The sequence below is a fragment of the Halichoeres trimaculatus genome, unplaced genomic scaffold (assembly GCF_033239565.1).
Source record: "Halichoeres trimaculatus isolate MK-OKI-2021-1 unplaced genomic scaffold, fHalTri1.1 fHalTri1_scaffold_4, whole genome shotgun sequence".
NCBI lineage: Eukaryota > Metazoa > Chordata > Actinopteri > Labriformes > Labridae > Halichoeres > Halichoeres trimaculatus.
Genome location: NW_027437182.1, coordinates 32,267,505 through 32,293,434, shown reverse-complemented (window position 1 = coordinate 32,293,434; position 25,930 = coordinate 32,267,505). Strand labels below are relative to the sequence as shown.

At 41.3% G+C, this 25,930-nt stretch overlaps 1 protein-coding gene across 1 annotated transcript; it reads right to left on the bottom strand.

Annotated features, from left to right (window-relative positions):
* Positions 1-8,890: 8,890 nt before the first annotated feature.
* Positions 8,891-19,957, bottom strand: lmo4b (LIM domain only 4b). Its single transcript, XM_074669089.1, has 5 exons — positions 19,485-19,957; positions 17,791-18,031; positions 13,291-13,387; positions 12,006-12,161; positions 8,891-9,824 (listed from the first exon to the last, which is right to left on the bottom strand). Exons 2-5 carry the CDS (start codon positions 18,024-18,026, stop codon positions 9,816-9,818), a joined length of 498 nt encoding a protein of 165 aa, XP_074525190.1. The 5' UTR covers positions 18,027-18,031; positions 19,485-19,957; the 3' UTR covers positions 8,891-9,815.
* Positions 19,958-25,930: the final 5,973 nt, after the last annotated feature.

The following is a 25,930-nucleotide window of genomic DNA, read 5'->3' as shown; positions in this document are numbered from 1 at the left end:
CAACTAGTACTTGTCTCCTCTAAAATGTCGACCAAAACCAGCACAGGCTCAACAATGTCAGTGCTAACAAGCTAACTGCTGTGCTGCACAGAACAATGCCGGCTTGTCTTCTTCGTCTATGGTATCGTTTTTACTAAATGGCCTGAATTGTTTTCTTACCGCCCTCTACTGTTCTAGCAGTGTGTTGCAAATTCTATTTTTTTCTTCCATACATCTCTGGCCTGATTTAGGTTATCTACCCAGTCATCAGTCTGTGGTGGAAACACTGTCAATCGGCCTCAAGAATCTTGTAGTTCCTGGGAATGTTGTGCCATGAATTATAAGTTCCTGGACCTCCTGGGAGAGAAGCACCAGCACCATAACTCATATGACAAAAGAAAGGCATGTTTAGTTTACCTTAGCATGGAGTACCCTTGTTTGCTGGCATTTGCCGTAGGCTTTGTTTGTTGTGTCTAAGCTAAAATGCGGCAACGAGCCACTAGCTGGGGCTGTAGCTCCTGTAATTAATACACACCCACACAGCTCTACCTTCTGGATGTAGTGCAATATTGTTTGATAGTATAAAACAGAGATAAATTTGTATGGAGACTGTGTCTGGTTGGTGCATAGGTCTGGAGTTAGGGTTTGCTCTTTGGGGAGGAGTACCAAAGGATGGTGGTGTTAGCTCTGCTAGTGTTAGTTGAACTCTGCGAACCAATTTGACACGTTTCCCACGGCCTGTGTGTTCCCAGTGATGGAACTGTGCTCCTTTTGAACACATCTCTGAGTGTTTTCTGACCTTCACACCAGTCAGGTGTCAGAATCTGAATTTACAGCCCTTTGGAAACAAGCTGCTTCTGAACTTCACTAGTTTTTAGCAATAGAGGAAACTGAATCCTGTTTGAAACTGACACTTTGAGTTTCTGTGCTTCTTTTTACAAGCATTCCTCTGTCCTCAACAATGAGAACAATTTACCAAATTTTTGCCATAGAAAACTTTAATTCCCTTTCCTTTATCAGAATTTAAGCCCTGCTGCAACATTTCCCTAACGATGTATGAATATTTATCTGAGCCACACTCTGCCGGCTCTTTAGTTCGATCCACTGTTTTTGTTTGTCCTTAATTTTGTTGCGAGCCCTAAAAATATTTGTCCTTTTTTAAAAGAACCGCAGGGTTCATGCCAAGACTATTTTATTATTTCTCACATATTTCACTCCTTTGTGGAAAGGGAAACTTTCACGACATGTGGTCTGTACTTTCACTGAAAACTGGCCAGTAAACAAGCACGCTTTTTTTAATCTTTTACCAAAGTTAAATCAAAAGTATTTTCAAAGTTGCAAGGCGGAACTTTTTGTTCTTTTCTTTATACTTTCACTGTTTTTTTTTTCTCTGTGATTCCTGGATGTTTGCACGAAGTTTAATGTCATTGTTATGTAATCCATGAGACAAACATTTCTGATAACCACTTCTTCAACATCTTCTATGTGTTTGGCTAACAGCCTACATCATGTGACCTTTGTTTGCCTTTTCTAGCTTTGCTACCACTAAGATGAAGCACATTTTCCTTAATTTGATAGTAAAAGCACAATATGGTGAGATATGAGCACCACTTGTGTTGCCTAGCTGCTGTTTCACTGAGAGGTTTGTTTCTGCATGGATCTAATTTTTCAAATGGGCAGAGCTTATGAAAGAAGGCAGGATAATGTCGTATAATATATAATATGAGGGTTTATGGTCGATTGAGGCTTTAAGATGAGTTGATGAATTTGGAGGCGCTGAGCCCTGTGTTACACAACTCACGATTAGGGTTTATACAAAAACACAGCCTCTTCCCAGGTCATAAATCCTTGTGTGCGATAAATAAATCTTGTTGAAGTTATTATCTCGAAGCATGTGGAAGGTGTTTCGTGTAATGATTCTGTGACCGTAAACAAAAGGAGAGAAAACCAGTTTGGCTGTGTTCGAGTCGTTTGGCTGGCACCGCCTGTTATCCAGAACACGACGTGTACACCTCCATAAAAACCCCCCTATCATGTCGAGATCTCTGATAATCAAAAACTTGCGGCAGAATGAAAACATAAACTCATTATGAATAAATACAAGGTGACTAATCGTAAGTAATCCAGTTGTGGTGCATCAGCAGACTCCCCGGTGAGAGCAGGAAGGAGCTGGAGTTGCAGCAGAGTGATTTCCCTCAGGCAGACATGCCATTTAAGTGTGCTCCATTGTTGTGGGTGAGATCCATTAGCCCTCACTCTGGTTTGCCACATCAAAGCAAATTCTCACATATGGATTACGTGTAAATAGAGTTTTTTAAAATAATTTCTCGGAGTGTAGCGCTGACCTATTTGACTTGTTCGATAAGTTGATTTGGAAAAGGGAGATGTATGAAATGTGTGTGTGTGAGTGCCACACGTGTACAGCTTATATTTATATGAGTGTGTGTGTGTGTGTGTGTGTGAGAGTAAACAGCTTAATGGAACCAAGCGGATTTCATAATGGAAAAGGCCAACGTCAGTAGCACGACATAGTGTTGTTATGATGTGGATTACTGAGGGCACTTAAAAGCAAAATCAAACCCAAAATCAACTTAAAGGATAATTCATTTTAAAAATCTGATACTCAGAGGCTTCTTTGGCCTGACGGGCCTTTAATAAGCAGTGAAAGTGAATGCACAGTTGCGTTATTTCGTCATCGGCTCCACGAAAACATCACAACTCTAACATGTTTCATAATCAAATCATCCTAAAAGACATTAAATCACATGCAGCGGTTAAGCTAAATGAGGATGATGTTTCTGAAGCATTTTGCTGTCATTTAAGTATTAGTGCTGACTACATTTTCATCATGTTTGCATAGCTATTCCCTGGATATTTTAGTTTAAGTGGTTCATCGGACATCCAGCCAAAGGTCCATTTAATGCCACGTGAAACAGCAGAATTATCCCACAAGATTGTTTTATTTTTTGATAATCTGGATGTGTTGCTTTTGTGCATTTAGGCAAAAGTGGGAAATGACACCATTAAAGGTCCTATATTCTGCTCCTGTCCTGCAGTTTAATATTGATCATTGATGTCTTCATGAAATGGCAGTAACATGTTTTGGTCCAAAAAGCCAATAAATCAAGCACAGCAGCATTGTTTCCAGGCTCTCATAGCCCCTCTGTTCAGAACGCTCTGATTTAGTGGGCGTGGCCTTCATATGTAAATGAGCCACCGCTGATACCGCCCCACTCTTCCACATCACTGAGAGCGGCGCCACGAGCTCCGAGTGCACAATGTTAAAACAACAGGCTAACCGCGGCTAAAGTTAGCATCCTGAAGCTAACACAGAGACAGGGGGGACACTGAGGAAAAGCTCTTACATCTGCTCCACAGCACACAGCATTTAAAATACTCACATTTCCAGGGTCTGAGGTTTGATGCTGGATGGTTGGTAATGCGCCTGGATTCATGACCAGTCTATTCGCTAGCCCTCTGTTGTACTGTCCAAAGTTGGAAAAGCAGTCGGCCGTGAAGTGATTAGCACACACATGCACAGTTTTACTGAGTGTAACAGGCACATGTCCTTGATAAATGAACTCTAGCCACTTGGTCTTGTCTTCTTCTGAGATGGGAAGCTTGAGCATGGAACTATGTGGCTGTTTACAGCCAAAAACAGAGCAGTGATGGCTCTTCAACTTCAGCATTCTCCTCCCTGCTGCTGGAGAGCGGGGAGGGGAGTGGGCGGGGAGGGGGTTCGGAGGTATTGCTCCGGTGGACCAATCAGGTCAGACTTGCTCCTGATTGGTCAAAAAAGGGAATCGCTGACGTCGGCAAATCCCCAAAATCCAAACAGCTCATTTTAGGTTAGGATTTTACATTCACAAGTACTACTAAGTACAGGTTTTGTCATTAAATATCACATTCTTTGGGCTGGGAGGAAAGACAAGGACCCACAAATTTCACTAAAAGACTCAATAAAGTGATTTTTGTATAATATGGGTCCTTTAATATCCAAAAACAGCTGATTTGGCTTCCAATGTAAAATGTATTGATTCTATTACCTTTCTGTATTCACACGTTCCTGATGTGATGAACAGGCTGTTACACAAACCTAACGACCGTGAGTCAGGCCTGAAACCAGGGTGGTGACTTGGACTTGGACCTAAATTTCAACAGTTGTACTAAATCAATCAAAGCCTGGGCCTTATTATTATCATTTAGAAAGAGTTGCAACAGTAACGAGAGGCCTGTCCAAACACGATCCTGAAAGGTGAAATTCAGGCGTTTGTCTTGTGTTGGTTGGAGAGCTCTTAGGCAGCTGTGAATGGTCCATAATTCAAATCAAACCATTTGTCTGTTTTTCCAACTTATTAAAACTTCAGGATGACAAAGACTTGACTGGTTTATACAAGTCTGACGAACTGGAACGAACTTGTTTGTTTACTCAGATATTACCTGATCCATCAGACTTCAAGGGTTTGAAAAGAATACAGGCTGAAGTTAAGTCTGTGTATCATGCTTCACTCATCACTTTAACAGGATATATTGTTGATATGCACACATAGAAACCTGGTAATTCACGTCCCTGTATACACGACACATTCTTGTGCTCTTGTTTCCGAGAGGTGCATTTTTTCACGCAGGCACCTGTGATGTTTATTTTTTACGATACAAACCACAGCAGTTTGAACTCTGAGAAAAATGAAACCACCTAAGCTGGATCAGAGCCACTTCTTTTGTTCTGATGTTTGGCCATGTAATGATGTTTCATCAGGACTTTCTAACGTGAGCTGACTTGCTTGGGAAACTGGCATCTTGTTACCTGTTCACCACAGACTTGACAGGCCAGCATGTTGATGCTCTAAGCGTTCAATGATAAACTTAGCACCAAAAGTTAGGACATGTGTGTTTGGTCTTCCTGGTAATTATTCTGATTCTGTTGGAAAGTCTGTTTGTTTCACTCTTAAATGGCACCACATTCGCCAAACCTTTTCTGCCAATTCCAAACAGCTCCTCTTTGAGCTTCTGGTTCCTCCAGATGCTGATAACCAGGTTCCTGATTGGCATTAAATAAATTGTTAAATTGCCGACATGTCTTGATTCTTCAGACTCCCATCATCCAATCCACCAAACAAGAGTCAATGATAGAGTAAGCTGTCTGGCTTTGATAGAAAGATTTGACAATTTCTTCACATGCGCAAAACCTCATACTTAACTCTTATAAATGCATGTTCCTTACAAATGAGGCTCCATCTAAAAGAGAAAAAAACAGACTTTACAACGGGATAAGATTTATTGATAAGAAGCAGCGAAATAACAAACATAAATTTCCATTTGTTTTTTCTGAGTATTATCTAATCCTTTTACCCCTTGAGGACAAAAGTCAGTGTCTTTGTCCCTCCTGAATTTTGATGCACACGCTGAGGCTCGTTGTTTTGCTGTTGCATCGGTGGAAACCAGAGTCAGGGTTAGTGTACTGTTTACTCATTGTTTACTTTAGGTCATAAAACTAGATTTCCCAAAACCAGGAGAAAGGCTTATCCTGGGCTCTGAAATTGACATATGTTTATGTGCACAAACACTAAGACAAGAAATCTTAACTAACCTGATCAAAACCAGGATACCCAAGTCCATGTGAGTGCAGTCATTAAGGTTTTACTGTTTACTAAATTAGCATTGTGAGCTAGCCAAGCGTCAACCTCTGGTCTAAGAATATGAGACAATGCTGAAGTGATAAAATCTGCTGTTTCTTGAGTTTCCACTTGAGCCTGGCTCTGGAAGTACAGGAAGTCACAGACACACCAAGCCAAAACAAGCTGTTATCAAAGCAGAAATTAACCTAATTACAGCCTGGTTCAAAAAACGTCTCCTGTCTGAATCTTTAATTTTACTATCAGGACCCACTGTACGGGGGGTGATTTTTTTTTTAACTCAACAGTTCAGAGGATATTAAGATCGTGAGCTCGCCCAATCAGAGTCACGGCTCAGGGTCACATGACCAACAGGTGCCCTATAGCTGTACACAAAGCCCTTGCCACTTCCAATATGGCTGCTATAGCCGATGTGCTTCATTTTCTGTTTCAGAAACAGATGGGTGACATTAGAGAGACTACGTCCAGCGTTTATACAGTCTATGGAGCTAGCAGTGCTTACCAAAATCAAACTATTTATAATAGTATTTTTCATCCATTGTCATAGAATAAGAGAAAACAATACAAGTTCAATTTGACATAAAAACACACACAAAAAAAAAGTTTTTTGATCAGTTTTCCCATTTTTCTTCATTGAAGGCCTCTGAGGTGATTAAACCAGGATAAAGACAGTATCAGTGGCCCCAGATTATTTTAGGAACCACTGGAATATGTACACATAGGTAGTTTTATTTTCTACAGTTCAGCTAAAATACATAACTCAGGTTTTTTTTTTTTTTTTTAATTATTTTTTTTTTTTCAGTTTTTGGATTGACCTATTACTGTGTTCCTACAACCTGCGGTTTGAGCAACCACTGTTTTAGGGGTCGCACAGTGAAAAGTTTGGAAACCACTGAGTGAACAGACTGCTTACTTCATGTCCTCACCCCGAGAAAGTGTCCAACCATAGTTTCACATTCAGTCCTGGAAAGTTAACATTGTATAGAAATGTTCAGGTCATCAAACATTACTTTTCACATGAAATGAGACCAGTACCTTCAGATAAATTCCAAAACAGTTTCATTTTATCAGAACCTAGGGACTGACTGAAAAGTCAAATATCTTAGTTGGTTTGTGAGTTTGAAGACCACCTTCATCAGTCAGACAGGAAACAGCTTTAGTGTTCCCCTTTAACTCACCTCTGGTTGGTTTATGCTAGTATTACATGTTTGTCAATCACATTGAGGTTGCTATAAATGCTGTTAGAGGAGGGTCAGATTAAGTTGGTTCACAGTTGGACTGGTAGTTTAGTGTAGTGATCATTCTTTTGGTGTTTGGTTTCTTTTAGGCCCTGTAAGGTTTCAATCCTGGTCAAACCTCGCTCTGAAACACAAAAGTCTGTTTACTCTTTGGGTTATTTCCTGGTTTATTTAAGCTGATTTCTGCATGAAAGTCTTCTCCTGGATGGCGGCATTGTTTCAGCGGTGGCGGCGGGCTCATGAGGGGCCCAGACTCTCCACAGATAAGCGCATCAGCCATTACCGGGTTCCTCCTTCAGACCTATTAGGTCTTGCAAGGACTTCAAACACCAATTTGTTCTGCAAATAGCCCATTCAATTTGTGGCTGCCTAAGAGAGACACCTCTCTCCCTCTCTGCAGTAATTGAATCTTCAAAGGGACATTTTCCTCCATTTCTGTCAGGTATTAGAGTGATGAATAGCAAACGGTCATTTGAACAGAGAGAGAGGATACATGTTTATCCATTTTCAGTTAGACGCTCATCATGCGCCTTGATGATTGCTGGGCTGGAAACTGAATGGCAGCACTGCAGAGTCTTCAATGGAGGATTTCAATGGTGAGACTGACAAGTCATGCACTAAATATCAGGCTCCTGCATGAGAGATACATTCTTTAGCACTTTAGTGAAAAGGATCTTGGAGTAATTATGTAATTCAGACTTTAAAAGGGCCTTGGGAAACTTCAGTGCTGTAAAAAATAAGGGAATCAATCCAGCATCTTTAGAGCAGTGATGGAGCTGAGAAGAGACTCTTAAAAATCAACCTGCAGTCACATCCTGCCAAACAGTTAGGCACCTCTTTGTGTTTGCATGGGGTCACAATGTCAGTTTTTTAGATCAATTTTATCTTAACAGTTGCCAATAAACTCTATTTATGCCTCAACCAAAAAATAAGCCAGTTTGTGACTGAACTTTAGTTACAGCTAGGTGTTTTGGGGATTCTTACTTTAAAGAAACTGTCTAAAATATCACTTCTCATTACTGCTTATCAAGCTAAAAATGTGACTAATCTTCCAGGGGATACTTATTTTGAATCTTCAATGAAAGCTGAAAAAAGTTGCTGGAAAAAAAACAAGTTTTGCTTAAATTAAAACAAAATATTTTGGTGTCACAGGGGACAAAGTCTCTGACAGCTGAGGAAGTTTGCCAAAAACTGAAACTTCTTTAACTTTACCCATTGAGGCTAAAAACGGTCTGAAAATAGTAGTCTGAAAATGTCTCATGTTTGAGTGCTTTGGCCCCTTTTTCCAGTCGTACATATCTTAAATTTTTTGACATGGAAATATTAGCAGCGTAAATGAAGACAAACAACTAAATGAAGCATTTTTTTTAGTCTAGTAACAAACCCTGTAATTGATGTAAAGCACAGTTTCCCTGCCCTCTGCCAACACTGGATTTTTTTGACTTGAGCAAAAACTTGAGGAGTCACAGCTGTTTAGCATATTAGCGATATTTACATTGTTCTGCTTTGCAGAGCTACATCACAGGCTTTTGATTATCGTAATGATCCACGAATCACTGGAAAGTGAAAAGTCACAGGTTTCCAATGCTGGTTGACTTTTTCTGGCTTAACAAACAGTGACAGAGTTACGATATAACACTCCAGCCAACGTAACGTAGCGCCTGTTTTTTTAACAAAAAACAGGCGCTACGTTTTTTAACAAAAACAGGTCCTGTGTGAAACTCTCAGCTCCCTGTGTGTTTACAAGCTGATTTTGTTCTGTAAAAGAAAACTTATCTAGCTTTGCTTCAATACTTAAAAGTACTGGCAGAATTTTTTTTGCCATAGAAAGATGGAAAAAAAAGTCAAATGCTGTGAATCCATTTGATTAACTCTTACCTCCTGCTGCTCCTGCTATAAAGAAGCACCATTGTTTACTTCAGTCAGTTTTCTAACCATCCAAAAACTCTTCACAGGAGTTTTAAAGCTCTTACTTTGAGCAACAAATCCAAAGTTTAACAACAAAGTAACAGAGGCTTTTAAATCTTCAATATTTTTATTAATTAAATACACCATACTGGAGCAAATGTCTCGGAAAATATCACAAATAAATTTCTCTTTCATTCAGCATTTATATGTTGGTGATGATCTCTACATTACTGACTATGAGCAGGTTTCTTCAGTTTGCCACGGGTTCAGGTTTCGGAGGAGGAGGGGGGGAAGAGGGAGGACTGGAGCTGAGTGCGGAGGGTCAGATGTACTGTAGCCACGCCTAGACAACGACATTTACATGCATACTGTACATACATGGTAGTTTTACAAATACACCAAGAGAGTGTTCATGATTTGTTTTCCACAAAAAGCCACAGATTTTTTTTAAAACCCCATCTTTTTATATATCTATATATACCACCAAAGAAAAAGAAAACACATTCCCCTTTGACAACACTTAAAATATATAAAGTGAAAACACCATGTCGTTGGGAAATGAGGATAGAAAAGAAGCGAGAAAAAATGAAAAGTTCCCGGATTTCCCCCCAAATGTCTTTTTAACAAATATGCAGAGTTAAAAAGCCTGCATCTCTTTAACCTCATTAGTCTTTTTCTCTTTTCAGCACAACATCCTCCTGCATGTTTCGTCATTTCTCTTTCTGAAGAGTCCCCTTGGATTCGGATCGGTCCCTCTTTTTTTTCTTTTTAAATCCAAAGTTATGGAGTCCCCACTGTTCCGATTCAGGCATGTGTAAGTGCAAGTATCCACCCATATTTGTGGAAAAGCCGAGGTTGAAGACGGAGCGCTGGGCATGGGTTTGCAGAAATAAAAAGTCAGGATACTGGCGGGACGGGTGGAGGATTCCTTTAAGGTGAAAGGGTCTGGGAGCTCAGCTAAAAGGCTGGGGTGCTGCTGATCCACGCTGTCTCGGGTGACAATGAGTAAGGGCTAAAATGAAGGCACACATTCTGCTTCCCGCACAGCTCCCGCCTAACACACCTGAATAATGAGAGATGAAAAATAAAACATTTTAAATCCCGGGCCCTCATTAAGAGTATCAGTTCAAAAAAATGCCATAAATATTTCACCCTGATGAGTCAACTTTCCACCAGCTCGACTGTTTAATTTATTGATCAGCCAGGCTTTGAAAACCATCTGGTGTCCCATTTACTTTGCATTAACTTAAAAGTGCATCCATGAAGCGATCTCTCTTTGGTATAATTATAACTGCGCTCACACATAACTGCAGGAGATGTTCAGTCCTGTGAAACAGAGCTGTGTTTTTTTCCTTCTTCCTCTTCTTTATGATTCCAAGGGTTGATTTACTTTTCCCTTCATCCCTCAAATCACTAGGAGGGCTTCAGTCTATTAGTAATTGCAAACTCCTACTTGGGGGCTAATTAAAGTGACTGACGCTGGGAGGGTCTCACTCCCCTGGGTCAAAGCAGCTCCGTATGAGAGAGGTAATTTGTCTGTTCTGAACAAAGAGATTAGGAAGAAGCTGGGAAGAAAGCTTAATAACGGAGCATCAGATGTCCTGCGAAAAGAGCGCGGACACCAATTATGTCACGGCAAACTCGCACATAATCAAAACAGTGTTCTGTAGATAACCCTGTGTTTCTGCGTGCGAGCAGTGACTGCTTCATTTTCTCGCTGCTAAACCAGCCCGTGTTGTGCTGTTGAGGATACATGAGTTTTATTGATTTGGAGAGCTGTTATCCTACTGTACGTTTGTGTTATTCAAGGCTGTCCACATTCTGTTAGAGCAGAAGAAATGTTTGTGTGATAAAGTGCTCCAGCAGCAGCAGCAGTAGCAGGATAATTCTCCTCATTTCACTCAGCGAGATAACAAAAGCATCCTGAGACTGTTCCCACTGAGCGATGTGTCTCTGTTTATTTAATAATTCTCTCTCCGCTATAATTAAAGCACCAGGGCCAATATTCAGATTGCATTTTAGCATCAATAATTCAGCAGTTTTCACTACAATTGATGTTAGCGTATAAATAAACAATGAGGCCTCATATTTACTACACCAGCCACGCTACAAGAGACATCAGGGGTGGGAGTAAGGACTTAAACAGACATTTAAAATTAAGCTAGATAATGCAACGGCTTTCAATTTGAATGTGAGAAGCTCTAAGAGCTCTAAGAGCTGATTTGTAGAAGTGACAAGCCCTTAAAAGGCCCGTGACGTGGAGGGCGGGGGGGAGAGGGGGGGCTTAATGGAGTTCTACCTCTCCTCTACTCACAAAACCACTCAAGGTGAAATGCATGCTCCCAACAATATAATTCCTCTTTCAGTCAGACTGTGACACACTCCAAACAGCCTGCCATATCTCTCCGTGTGCTGTGTGTGCAGACAAGGTATCAATAAAGCTCCTTGTTGTGAGGCAAAAATGATTATATCTCCTGCGGGCAGAATGAAGCTATCCCGAAGAATGAAGTTATCCTTTGTATATGATTAGGCCTTCTGTTTCGCTTTCACTGGAGGCATCAAGATCAAATCAGGGGAAAGCCATGATGACAGCTTTCATGATATACTGGCTGCTTCAGCTCGCTGTCTGTGTTCAACCTCGGGGCCCTGGATACATATTTTTGGCCTTGGAGTAATAACTTAGTGCAGGTGATTCTCGTCTTGTTGATACAGTAGTCAAATGCTGTTTAAAAAACTCTCTGTTAATGCCAGCCAGCTCCATTCCTCAGCACAATTGGAAGTTTGGCTCAGGACGGAGGATAAATCCAAGATGAGTCAAATATTGTGGCTCCTCATAACAAACTGGGTGTACGGACAGCAGCAGAAAACAATCATTTCCACATGTTTTGTGCAGACGGTTAATACAGATTTTCTGGGTGCATGTCCTCCAACAAGAATGATGGAAAAATCCATTGGCTGTCTAAGAATAAAATTCATCTCTGCTCTGTAAGATTTAATATCCAGCCCATGCCTCGCAGTGAAGTTGCATCGACGACATCAATATAAACAGAGTGAAAAATGTTGGCGTGAAAATTACAGATGTTTTTCTTGCCCTGCTAATGACTCCAGCTGACTGATGACAACCTTTTACTGACTTGTCCTTTACTCCGAAGCCCCCTGCTTCTATTATTACTGTGAAATGTGATCACAAAGAACTCCGGAGAACTCTCCTCCATCAGACAGAAACGCAGGGTGGGGTTCTTACCTTCTGGTCGGGCAGTAGCGGGTTCGTCTGCAGTGAACTCAAATGGCCGTTGATGAGTGCTGTGGGTCTGTCGTGTTCGCAGAACAGGCTGCCGTTGATGTAGTGGAACCGATCTCCAGGGACGAGCCGGTTCCGGCAGGTGGAACATGTGAAACACTGCAGGAGGAGGAGAGCAGGGAGTGAGCAGAGCACAACCAGGCCTGGGAACCACGATGCAGCACACAAACCACCTAGCTAACGCTAACATGTATACAGCTCCGCAAATCTATGGTCACAAGCGAAGCCTCAGATCATGTCAAAGGTGTGGCTGTTTCTTCACAAAATGTTGAATACTTTGTTAAACTTTATATAAAGTTAAAAGTAAAACATGCCTGAAGGAAGAGATGTTTAATTTGCTTCCACCTAAGACCAAGAAAAACTGCTCAAGAAAGCCTTTATTCAGCAGTTTGACTATGACAAACAAAATAAAATGATTAAAAAACAATGAGAAACCAGTTCAGTTTAAAAAAAAAGACGTTTTTTTTTTTTTACTTTTTTTTTTTTTTTAACCAAACTGACAATCTATTAGAGTTCGAAAGCACTTTCATTATTTACCTTCCAACTGAAAAGAGGTTGAATGTTTTCAACAAAATGTTTTGATTCAATTCATCGTCTCAAAAAAAAGCGTCTTATCTTTGTTTTCAGACCTTTTAATCTTAATTAGTGTAAGAGAAGATCAAACATGAGCATTTTGAATGTTCCGTCAAGTTCCTGAAAAGTAAACGTTACTTTTTAATAAAACTTTTGGCGCAAAGAAATATTTATCTGTTAGTTAATTTTTAACAGATATAAGAGAGTTAACTCTGTTGCTCGACTGCTCAGAAAAATAGTTTTGTAGTATCGTGAGTGTTTGATGATACAGATACTCAATGCAGATCCCTTTCTCATGTTCTTTTATTCTTAAATTGATGTGTGCTACAGCATTGAGACAAACTGAGTCTTAACCCCTGTATTGACACATGTATTGAATAGATTCTAAGTAACACTAGCTGTCAACAACTTTTTAAATAAAACTTTTTATTTCACTAATCCGTCGAGGTAAATGATTGAAACATGTAGTAATCCGTTCATGACTCTAATGGAATTAAACTTTCTTTACACCTCAAACAATGCAGCAGCTCTCCACACTAACCTAACAGATGTTTACACACAGCAGACAGGAAGAAGAGAGAAAACTATTTAACCACCAGGACACACTTTTAAAGACAGAGTGTGTTGTGTTGTGGCTCCATGCAGTGAAGTTTACCTTGAGATGGTACACGTTGCCCTGCGCCCTCATCACCAGTTCGCTGGCTGGAATGGACTGACCACAAGCACTGCAGGCCCCGCTGTTTCCGAATAATCTGGAAGAAAAAAACACAAAACCAAAGAAAAAGTGTTACCAAAGAGCAGCTGTGTACATCCATATGTGGAGTGAGCATCTGAATAAGATCTATTAAATGGTGTTTAGTTCATTTTCCCTGCACTGCATTTCTAGCTTGAAGAAAAACATACAGAGGGAAAAAGGAATGAAGGAAAACAGGATGAAGAAATAGAAAATCATCACAATGTATGTGTAAAAATGAATCCTCCTGCACTCTGCTCCCCACAAGCATCTCGCACTGAAACTGCATATTACTTTTCCCGCACATTTTTTGCAACCTAATAATAACCTGGAACATAAGCAATCAGGACCTAAGAGGATTTGATTGTACATCCAGGCGGAGACATAGTGCTTTTGCCATTAGGACTCCTGTGAATGCTCTGTCAGTGCCGCGTTTCCATTAGAAACCCGTAGCTACTCGGGTTGATATATAATGTGCATGGGTTAACCTTTTCAATCATGGTGTCAACACTTTAGATTTGCTTCTGCTCATCTCTTTCGTCCCTAACCTTCTCCCTCTCCCTCCCTCCTTCCCTCTGCCTCTTGATAATGAAATGCTTGCTCCAGCTTCCCTTCTATCTTCCTTCTGAGTCCACAATTTAGATTACTTCATCTCGGTGAGCAGCAAACTGAATGAAATTTCGATTTGAGCAGAAAGTAATTTACTGGGATCTGGACCCATTTGTCATCATATCTCACCGGGTGTTTGCTCTATCACTGCACTTTTCCTAAGCAATCAAATAAGAGCACGGCATCTGACATGCTCCGGAGAGAAGAGAAGGGGAGAGAGGGATGGAAAAAGAAAGGGACGGGGAGGGGGGAGTGCTTAACATTGGTGTGTGTGCATCAGATAAAGTTAAAGAAAAATTAAAAACAAGTGGAGCTGGATGTAGGAATTACATTGTGTCTCTTCAGACATTCTCGAGAGCAATTTTACATAAAGTATTTAACAAATTCGCTCTGAGATGTAGCGAGGGAATAAATGCTTCCACCATCCCAACTCTAACCCAGGCAGTTGTTAGATATATTGACGAACAAACAAGCCAGAGCTCTTTGCAAAGGGGACACAGAAATGGCTTTCAATAAGACAGCCGAGGCAGAAGCAAATTTTGTCTTGGCATCATTTGGAAAGGCTCCATCAAAACTCAATTTCAGAAACTAATTAACTGGAGACTGTCGTCACAACGCTGCCAATTCCCTGCTTTCACTGGGACAAACATGATAGTGGAAATGAACATATAGGCCTTTGCTTTAAGACTCTTATGCTTGTGCAATGTGTGGGTAAGTAAAACTAGACTTTTCCCCACATAATAAAGCTGCTCGCCTCTCATATTCAAACTTTGCTCAAATTGGAAATGTGTTTCCTGGTGTTCACGTTAAATTTATTCCTGGAGGAGCCTCCTCTGTCGAGAGCGAAGACCACTTTTCGCCGCAGCCTTTTATATTTCACCCATACCAGGTTAATTATTTTACCAAGGGAAAGCTTTTGATAGTATTTGATTTAGGGAGCCAAAGCCTTTAGGTGCTCAATTAAGTTGCTCTATCAGCTTGAACTTGGGCTGTAATGGCCTCCTCTGCCAGTGACCTACAGCGCTGAGGTGAAGTAGACACCCCAGGTCGGTATAATTAAGGCCAAGGGACTCTTTAATTGCAGTGACACATCTGGTTTCGGCTTTTCCCTCCTAAAGAAATCAGCGGTTCGTAAGATGTTTCTTGAGGGGGCTTTATCTTGATTTATCTGTTTTCCTCCCCCGAGGATGTGACTTTGCTGCGACCATCGCGTCTGATTAAATTAAATAACAAACGAAAAAACACATTTGGAGCTGTCTGTTGTCTACACAGGCAATGACTATTGGATTTCATTTCAGCACTGACTGCCAGGTGAAATATAGCATGGCTTTGCTGCTCGGCTGTCTGGTAAATGCAGACCTCATTCACCAAGGCCTTTGAGTGGGGTAAAATTACCCCACAACAATGATTTCTGCAACACAGTCCATTAAAAATGCCTCTCTACATCAGCAGCCAAAGCACCTTAAAAGCACTAAGGCCATATTGATACTGAAGCGGGGCTTTGCATAATGGCAAGAGCTGCATTAGAGGAAAGGGTGGAGGGGCCGAGGACGGGGTGGGCTGGGGTGGGGAGATTGCGAGGATGAGGGAGGGCGTGCGTGGATCTGTGTATGTGCATGTGTTTTGGGAGGAGGGGGGATGGGGAGGTGTGCTCCTGCGTGAGTGTGAGTGTGTGTGTCAGTGTGTGTAGGGTGGAGGATGGAGGGTGGCTGAGGCTGTGGTGGAGGGAGTAGAGGGAGGGGAGGGGAGGGGGGGATCAGCCAAATTACACTTGGTTAATTCAGAGTAACAGATCTGGCCCCAAGTGAATTGAAGGCCTTGAATTAATTCTGTTATGACAAATCAAGATAAACGTTTCCCCTAAATTGCATGCGATTTAATTAATTTCTGAGATCCCGTTTTTTCTCCCTGGCCTAATAGTTCACATTCTCTTGTGCTGTCATAGTGCTTGAGTGGGCAGACTTCAAAGTGATATTAAATAACCAACTATTAGATTTACCTCACACGTTCTATTGGAAAAGTGCCATTTAATTACCTAGGCTTATTCAATTAAGGGGGACAGCATTCTCCCTGAATCCAGCAGCCACAAGTAAATTAATTCTCCCTCTACTAGCAGCCCGCAGAAATAATATCACCTCCGGCTTAGAACAACATGATCCAACTTTGGCTTTAAGTTTGACATGAAAGCACAGACACAGAGCCCGTCCACTGATGTTTGGTAATATTCCCACTTGATTGATGGGAGATTGGTATCATCCCAGGCCAGGCATACATCCCATTATAGCTCTGATGTGATGTCTTCCAACTCCAGATCAATCACACGAGCCTTTTCACATCAGCTTTATTATGATGATTATTATTAGTAGAAGTTTGGTGCAGCTCAAAGCAGCTTAGAAATGTATGTCGTACGGGCAGTTTAGCAGTCTATTATAAAAATGAGTCTGGCCCTTTAAGATGAAGGGAAAAAACAGCAGCAAATGGCCTTCGCAATAATCCCTCTTCTCTAGCTGTCTTTCTCTCTTGCTCTCTCTCAAAAGCCAATTTGGTTAATTAAATGTTTTGTTTGCAGTGTGGCTCTCATTCATTTCGGACACGTCATTGGGAGCGGATACAAGCCAGGGACCAGATCTCATTAGATAAAACCCATCAGGACTAAAGGAAATGGAGGGGGACTATAATTAAAGCATTTAATTGTGTAGACTCACTGTCAGATGTTTTTTTTCTTTCTCCCCCCTCCTTCCTCGCTCCTTTATCTCCACAGAGATCTCATGGTTCCATAATATGCGTTTTAGCTCTTCCACCAAGCATGCTCTCATTACAAGTGGAAAGGTGTATCCACATTTTCCCCCCTTCCAATTTTAATTACGTTATAGTCCCATTATGAATGAAGTACCCCATTGACTTCCTCATCCTTTTCATGAGGCGGGTGTTTCAGAGCGCACAGGCACACTTTGAATTTTTTTGTGCAGATTTAATAGCAGTGTTCATGTTGACTCATGCTGAGCAGTTCAAGTTTTTTGATTATTAATGGAAAAATGTACTGTTCCCAGACTCGCGTACGCAAACCTGCACATATTTCATTGATTGAATATTAAAAGTCTTACTTAAAAACATTTGTTGCAAGGATATTAAAGTGTCCGAGTAAAGCGGTCAAAACTAGCGATTCCAATCATCTTCACACCCAAGTGTGACTCAAGAAGGTATTTGAACTTGCAGTAACCTGTGCCCTGCGCTGTGACATCAGACAGGTCTACATTACCAGAATAAGAGTGTCTTCAATAAGCTCTGGTGTCTGGGACACCTACTACAATATTTAAAAAGGCTCGCTTTGCTAATTAAATTGTGGTTTTCTGCTCCATTAGGACACACTAAAAAAAGAAAACAACCCATGCCAGCAGAAACAAACAGTGTGCACGTGTCATATGGTGCAGATTTTTGTCCTCCACATTGACCAAAAACAGCGAAACAGGACAGACATGCTGATGGTCTGCAGAGCAACTCTTCTGCTTTGCACTTCGTCAACATGTCAGTGTGTTTGACCTCTTTCAGGGCAGACTGTGGAGACTCAAACCAGGATACTTAAAGGAATTAGCAGAATTTGAGACACATGTTTGACAGAATACGCCCAATTTAGCGGCAGACTGCCTGACAAGCACAGATCTGATCTCCATTTCTGTTTTTTCTTACTCTATTTGATGTATTTTTTCAGTACCATCCAGAAAAACTACACGATTTCTCAAGAAAATTATTCAGTTAAATTCACGCCACAACAGCTACCTCAGATAATCTATCACTAAATGCGTCCCTTCTCACCTGATGTAGTCGTTTCTACAGAGGATCATGCCGCTTTTTGTGTAGCATGACGTGCCGATTTCGCCCAGCTGGGCCTGGCAGCAGGAGCACTTGAGGCATCGGCTGTGCCAGTAGCTGTCCATGGTGTAGAGGAGGAAACGGTCTGCAATTTTGCCCCCGCAGCCTGCACACCGCTTCCAGGACAGGGAACCTGTGCCCACCGGTGGTGGCTGGCTGCTGCCTCCAGGATTCACCATTGTCCCTAAAAAACAAACAAACACACAGAGAAGAGAAGATGTTGAGAGTTTGGTCGCTGGAAATGTGTTTGCAGGTAGTGTTTTATGTAGGGTCACAGTGATATAGGATCATGTATACTCCACCAATAAGTCTGTTTATCAGTTTTAAAATATCAATTCAACTTGTTTTTTATTTATCATCTTGTTGGTCTTTAAACAGCTGAAATCTTCCACAAACACAAAAGCAGATCTCATAAAAGGATCCACTCTGAGCCCTGCTTTACAACAACAGCACTACGAGTCATTTAGTGAACTAATCTGCCCTTGATCTCCCCATGTCATCCCTGTGCTGTTGCTTCACTGGAACTCTCATGATAAATGTCTGTTAACTGATAACACTGGGAGCAGGGGGAACAATTATGCAGAGCGCGCTTTTGTTGAGCTGTCCTTAGAAATTCTAAAAAGAAGGACAATACTTCATCTTCTTCGCTGTGTTGCAGTTTGAATGGCTGCTAAAGCAGAGACTATTATACCAAAACTCCAGGATGAAAAGGCTCATTTTAAACTAGTTTTTCTTGCTGTGTTTACCAACACTTGATGCATACAGGCCTTTGACCTCCTGTGATATAAATATGATCTGTGTTGCAAGCAGCATTTGACAGCACCTTAATGGAGCAGATAAACCATAGATCCGCTGTAATGATGCTAAGTGTTTTAATCTGATGCAATGCAGGCATTTGTTCCAACCACGAAATTAATGTGGTTTCTTTCACATGTAATCCTCTCCAATTTGGTGAGGCAGACTACATGGATAAAGCCAAATCTTTGTTGAAAGGCAGGTAGGCTAATTAGAGTTGGGGAGGCTGTGGGAGGGGTGGGGGTGCACACAGAAAAGCATTCAGTAAGCCCATTAGCGATGGCTCTTAGGGACAAACCACAGCGTACCTTAGTGCTGATTAAATCTAAAAGGAGATGAATCAAAAGGCCGACCTGAAAGTGACTCCCTGGATAAACAAGACGGACCATCGTCAAGTTTCATTCAGAGAGGACTTTTTCTTTTTTTCGGCGGAGGGATGGAGAGGAGGAGGAGGAGGAGGAGGAGGGGTGGCTTTTAACTTAAATGGGCTAACTCAAGTAATTACACGGGCAGGCAATTTGGGCGCAAGTCATGGAAATAGAAAGAGAGGAAGAGGGGGCGAAAGAGGGAAGGAGAGGAGGAAAAACACATCAGACAGCCATGTGCTAAAAGGTCCTGCTGCTTTTTAATGGAAAATGAAAGAAATATAGCCTCACACTGGCGGCGTAAATGTGTGAAAATGAGGGATTAGGAGAGGCACAGGCTATCAAATATCACTGCAGGCATTCGAGACATCAGAAGAACACAAGTAAAGCCGAGTTTCAGGTGTAAACAATGGTTAAAATCAAAATAAATGACATTATAACGAGTCACCATGCAGCGGAATATCAACAAGCACCCACCTCGTTTGTCTCGTTTAAGAGTAATGGCTGTAAAGTTAAAGGCTGGAGGTAAACAGGTACGCAAGAGTCCCAAAAAAGTACAGGTACCGCGCGAGGACGGCCTCCAGCTCCGCGCGACGAGGAAGGAGGGCTCGAGCTCGGTTACTCAGCGGCAGGCAGCGAGCGCAGCGCCGAGCAAATGGAGTTATCAGATAGTATTTCCACTGGATGGTTCCCGTTTGACTGTTGCTGCTTTACTGCTCTGCTTTTCGCTGGAACAAACGGAGTCCATTGCAAGCTGTAATTAAAGGTCTGTGCATGCCGTAATTTCCTCAGAGCGAAAAGAAAAGAAGTGCGTGCTCTGGCAGAGAAAAGAAGAAGAAGAAGAAAAAAGGGGGAAGAAATAACGAGGGCTGGCAGAGAGGATATAATTGACTCTCCTCCGGTCTGCTCTGTGGGTCCCGTTAGCTGCTTGTTCTACATGTGTCGCTGACAGAAAGAAACCTCCAGTAAAAACCCCTTTTAGCCGCGTGACGAAGGTGCCCGCGCGGCCAATGAGCGCGCAGTTCATTTAGGAGGAATAACAAATCCAGCCAATCAGAGGGAGGTGAGATTGACTTGGACACGCAGAGGATGGAAACGGGAGAGATGCACAGAGGAGATGGACGGAGAAGGTGCGAAAAAAGTAGATGTACACACTTAAAAACATTGACAAAGAGACTATAAAGAAAACTGTCTGCAAAATAACCACGAAAAACTTAAAACTAGACGTATCATTAGTGTTTTATTTAATTTGTTGGCATAATAACTCGAGTAATTTAACCCATGGCAACCTAAAATATGATAAAGAGGCTTATCTGTGCCGTATCCTGATTAATCTGATTGATCTGCACTTTCATTTCTTTCCAATGAGGAAAAGCTGCACATTTTTCTAAATACTCGCTGCATAGCAACATCCTCTGAGCTGCATTCATCTCACGTCTGACTTTAATTAGTTGACATTCAATAACTACTTAGTTTACCGAGGGTGACTCCAACCTCTGGGAAATATCAAGGCCTAATAGCTGCGCGGTGGCGCCATCGTCTGTCACTGAAAATAATCGCAGCAAGGCCCGCTGTCGTTTACAACCTCATTAAGCCTCAGGTCATTGGTTTCAACACCTATTAAGGCTAATCTGCAAGACCTCGATTTGGCTGAGATGCTTTAGTTCATTCATCCTTAAACAGCTCAGTTTCTCCTCTTCAAAGACAAGATCAAGCAGAAGCAGCTGCAACAACTTCCAATAAATGTGAAAGTGACATGCCTTCTAGTATTTTCTTAAAGATGATGCAGATTCATCCTCTTTCATGAGCGGCTTTTAAAGAAATAAACATGCAGCACCAGTTGTTTGACAAACAAGTGACGTCTTCGGCTGAACTGAAAGTCTTTCTATTGGAGAAAAGTTTGCTCGGAGAGGTGTTGTTTGAGATTGGAGCCATGGTTTTACATGACAAAACAGCTTCATTATAAGATGCCCCCGGCTTCATTAGAAAGACATCAGATGTATAAAGATGATCTTTTTCTTGACTTTAATTGTTTAATTATTCTCGCAGCTCCAAAGAGATTTTGCTGCATCAAGCTGATTTCCCCTTGGCAAAGCCGATGCTACTCCACCTTGGTTTGAGCCCCGTTCTCCTGATACACTCATCAAGAGTCACTCTCGCTAGAACAAAAAACCCCACAGAAGATGGCAAAGAATATCTTTTCCACCAAGGAATGATTAATTGATATAAATGATTAAAACAGAGGGAAATTATGAAATGAATTTGAAAAGGGGCCTCCTAGGAGAAGCTTTGTTTGTTCCAGGCCTGTTTTAATGAGCTTTTCATAACTGGGCAAGAGAAATTACTCTGCCTGTTTCTTTTTCCAGAGCTCTTTTGCAAAATAATTATGGCTAGTTGGAGTGGGGGAGGGGGGTCAGGGAGCTGTGAGGGGGGAAACGTTTCCCCAGAAATTGATCATCTCCTTTCTCCACAGAGATCTTTAAGTCCTGTGGCAGTTTCCAAGCAGCTGCATTATGAAACAGACCAGATAGAAAAAAAACACACACACACACACAACAATATGGCAGAACACTATTTCAATGTTTAAAGAGGGACAAGAGAGCGTCAGATGTGGCTCGCAGTGTTGATACTCCCCACAGGGGTGATCTCACCGAGATGAAAAGGAGACCACAGTGCTTCATAATGAATCTGCTTGTCCTGTGGGAAAAAGCAAGAGAGCCACATTCAACATGGTAGTTAACTTCAGATTGGGATTCACTCTGTGTTATTTTCTATTAACATGACATTGAGCCACAAAGAGGCCCGGCTTCAATCTGAAAGTTTACACACCCGAGGCAATCTTCTAACCAAACAACACGCAGGTCATCATAACTTTCTCTCACACTCATCTCAGTGGATTGTTTACCACAGTTAAGTGTGGCCTTGTCGTCTGTTTGTGATATAGCATTGCACCCGCTTCCCAGTGTGTGTGTGTGTGTGAGTGTGTGTGTGTGCTGTCTTTTAGAGAGAATGATATTCAGTTAGCCGAGCCCAACTGATGAGGGAAGATTGTGGAGCCCAGATTATCTGCAGATCAGAAGATCCACTCCATGACTGAACGCAGGACGGTGGACTCGGCAGAAAGATCTCCAAATGAAATCTTTTATGTTACTGGCTTCTTACCTAAAAGCCCATTAGGAAGTTTAGTTCAGACATTTTGGAAAATTCACTTATTCTTTCTCTTGCCTCGAGTTGGATGAGATCAGTTTGTGTCTAAGATCTGTGTTCAAATATGAAGCTAAGCCAGCTGCTAGTTAGCTCAGCTTAGCAGAAAAGTAGCAAAGAAATAGAAAATTAAGACTAGAAATAAGAAGGGGTCTAGTTTGATACCTAATTTGTGTGTATCATGAGAAATGTCAGGACATGCTTAGCCTGTCTTAAAACAACTAGCATGGTTTTTCCCAAATGGCAATGTAATCCATCAAAAACTACTGTTTACCATAACAAGTATGATTGTATACACAGTTTTATGTCTGATTGTTTACTGTTATTTATTGTTGTAATACAGAGGAAAAACATTATCAAGTCCTAAAGGAAGACCATTTCAAAATTCAAGGAGGGTAATATACTAACATTTAAGTAGTTTAATTACCTTCAATTGCAAACTCTTAAACCAGCAGCATCCAACCTTTTTTTTTCCAAAAGCACCACATTTTATTTTGTGAAAGTGGCCAAGAGCCAGCAGCTCTTACTGACTTATTTACTAACTCTTAGGGTAACATGTAAATTCTGTATTTGTTGACTGTTTGAGTGATTTCTGTAAAAATTAGTCACTGAGTGTTGTCAAACCTCCTTGTTCCTTCATCACAGACTGATGAAATCAAACCTCACCTGTCCCTCAGGTGTCTCTTGAAACCAGATGATCAGTGGTCAGTTTTCTGCAGCGTTACGTGCTGCGTAAACATCGGCAAACTCTTCCTCTAACCAGGGAACATGTTCTCCATTAGGAGGCGACATGGGGAAAATGTGTCAAGATATTTTTAAGACAGGATCAGGATCTGGATTTTATCAGGATTGTTTTTCATGTTCAGACCTAACAACATATTTACACACAAAATATTTCTGATCCTGCATTCTGAACATTTATTTTCTACAACATTTCATGACTTTAATCTGGCCTTGTGTGCTCTGATGTGTGGTTTTCTCTTAAAGATGTCAGCTGTAAGAGTTGTTGAGTTTCTCCAGAACGTACAAAGCTTTAGCTTTAGACAAGTAGCCTATGCACAGTCCAGATGTAGTTTACTGAGACCTTACCAGATAGACTTTGGTTTGGTATGTGACCTTGACAGAGAATGTAGACGTACATATAATTTAGTGCATGATTCATTACAGTGCCATCATTAATACATTGTAAGATCAGAGCTGAGGGGTGAATGAAAATGTACTGCAGGCTAGAATTGGACCCTGGGCCTTATGTTGGGCATACCTGCCACTCAACACTCCTCCTTCCAACTGATACTGCAACTAAACTGAGTAGACTTGTCCAATATCTAATCAAAATCCCTCATTGCACTAAATGTAAGCTGAGATGACCTGATGATATATTTATAATATCTTAAAATAAGATTTGTATGTGGCTTTCTCAAGTCAACATTGCACAACTCAAATCTTACTCAGTGTTTTCGTGATATTTCTGGTCCAGAATGTTGTAAGTAATAATATGAGCCATATTTAGTTGATGAGTCCAGGTAAAATCTTACTTTGAGATATTTCAAAAAAGGCCCTGAATTGCTGGTAATGAGTAAACATGCCCAATGATCAGGAAATAAATCTTTGAGTGTAACATTTAATTCTAACAAACGTATGCAGTAGATAAAATTTCCACTGCATTGGCAGACATTTTAAGCATTGTGAGCAACTAATGTATTATTTGATGCTTTGATTTTGGGAAATTAAATTCATTTTTCATGCAGCTTATTATAACTCTAAGGAGATACTTGTGACTGAAAATATGACAAATTCAATTACTTGGATTTTGGTTTGGCAGTAAATGTTGTTTATGTTACATAAAAAAGGAATATCTGACTAGAATTAAAGATAGCTACTTAAAGTGACTACTCACTGAGGGTTGGGAAAGAGTCTTTGCCCCAACCTGAGGAGTTTGAGTATCTCAGGGTTTTGTTCAGGAGTGAGGGGAAAATGGAGTGAGACTGACAGAAAGATCGCAGTAGTGGTATTGGTGATGTGGATACTATACTGGTTTGTTGTGGTAGAGACAGAGCTGAGCCACAAAGCAAGGTTCTTAATTGATGGTCAATCCAGGTCCAAACCATAGACTGTAAAAACTGGACGTCATTTTGCTTGGCTCGCAGTGAGGCTGCCAAAAAAAACGCTCCCCCTGGTGGCTCGCTGCAGTATAGGTAAAAAAAATCCAGCTCTCCAGTCATTCCAGATGAGCTGTGGGCAAACTTAAAAAAATTAATACTCCTCCTAGAAATGTTTCTCACGTCCCATTGTTGTGGGGATTTGAAGATAACATGTAGCTGCCTAGTATTCAAGTCCTCTTTTTTCTGAAAAGTTTTGTTTTCATTTGTTATAAGAGGCTAAAAATGAGGTTTTACGTCTCGTTTAATGATGATTAAACCAGACTCTTGTTTATTTTTTGGGGGGATTGTGAAATATGTCAGGAGGTAGAGTCAAGAAGAGATTAGACTCTTGAAAGAAAAAAATATATAATTATTTTTGTCACCCGGCTCCACTTAGATTCTCCCAGAATCCCTCACAGTCTCTACTGCGCAAACTCTGGCTGCACAACTGCTACCAGTGGCTGCACCTGTGACGGGGAATTTTGGCAACCCTATATACAGTCACTGGTTCCAACCCTCACTTATGGTTACGATCTGTGGGTAGTGACCAACAGAACAAGACCTTGAATCCAAGCGTCTGAAATGGGCTTTCACTGCAGGGTGTCTGGGCTCAGCCTAAGAGCTAGGGTTCAGAGCTGGGACATCTTGAAGAGGCTTGGAGTAAAGCCGCTGCTCCTCCATGTCGATAGGAACTAGGTGAGGTGGTTCAGGCATAAGTGAGGATGCCTTGGGAGGAGACCTGGGGTAGACCATGGAGATATTATAACTCTTAGGCGACCTAGGAACACTTCGGTACCCAACCAGAGGAGCTGGTGGAAGTGGTAAGGCACAGAGGTCATTGGTCTTAGCTAATAACAAGTGTGCCCCTGTGACCCAGGCCTGAATGGATGGACATCCAGTAACATTTGAGTTTTTGAAGTGTCCTTCTAAATCTGGTGTCTTAACTCCTGGTTATCTGAAGGTCAAAATCTGTAGTCCTTCAATAGTGTCTGCCACAGTCAGCTGTCAACACAACAAAGGTCTTGCAACTTATCTACAGCCTCTTGTGCTTTTGTTCAGTTTCTGAGTGGCGTCGTGGTGGTTCCATCTTTTCTACGTTCCATAAATGAGCAACTATGAGCTTATAGTTCAGTGTATGATTGGATTTTTTCTTGCCTACCATTCATCATTATTCAAAGCCATTATGACATAGCTTGCCATTTGATGTGGGGAGCTTCTATCTGTGACGTGGTTATGAGGTTGGGATTAATCTTTTGGTTTCTCTTCGGGGTAACCTGGTTAGAAAGTCAAGATGTAGTTTTCTCGAAAAGAGAAATCACTTTTTAGAATCAATGTACAAAATATGGGCAACTTCACATAAGTTTGCTTCGCCCCTCTTAACTTTATCAGATGTGACTGTTTTTATGTGAGAGTCTGATGGTTGGTTAGATTTTGAAGAACAAGAAAGAAAGCTGAAGGAGTGTGTTCAGCTGCTTTCATGGGAACATTAATACGCTCCAGTGCACGGTTATGGAAGATTACAGTCATGAGATTTGTTGTTGAAACAGAATTAAAATAAGCAAAGTTACCAAATCAGTG

Coding starts and splice junctions, on each gene's coding strand:
- lmo4b (XM_074669089.1), bottom strand. CDS start 18,026: ATGGTGAATCCTGGAGGCAGCAGCCAGCCACCACCGGTGGGCACAGGT. Junction 13,388..17,790: donor TGTAGAAACGACTACATCAG/GTGAGAAGGGAC, acceptor TTTTTCTTCCAG/ATTATTCGGAAACAGCGGGG. Junction 12,162..13,290: donor GCAACGTGTACCATCTCAAG/GTAAACTTCACT, acceptor CTCCTCCTGCAG/TGTTTCACATGTTCCACCTG.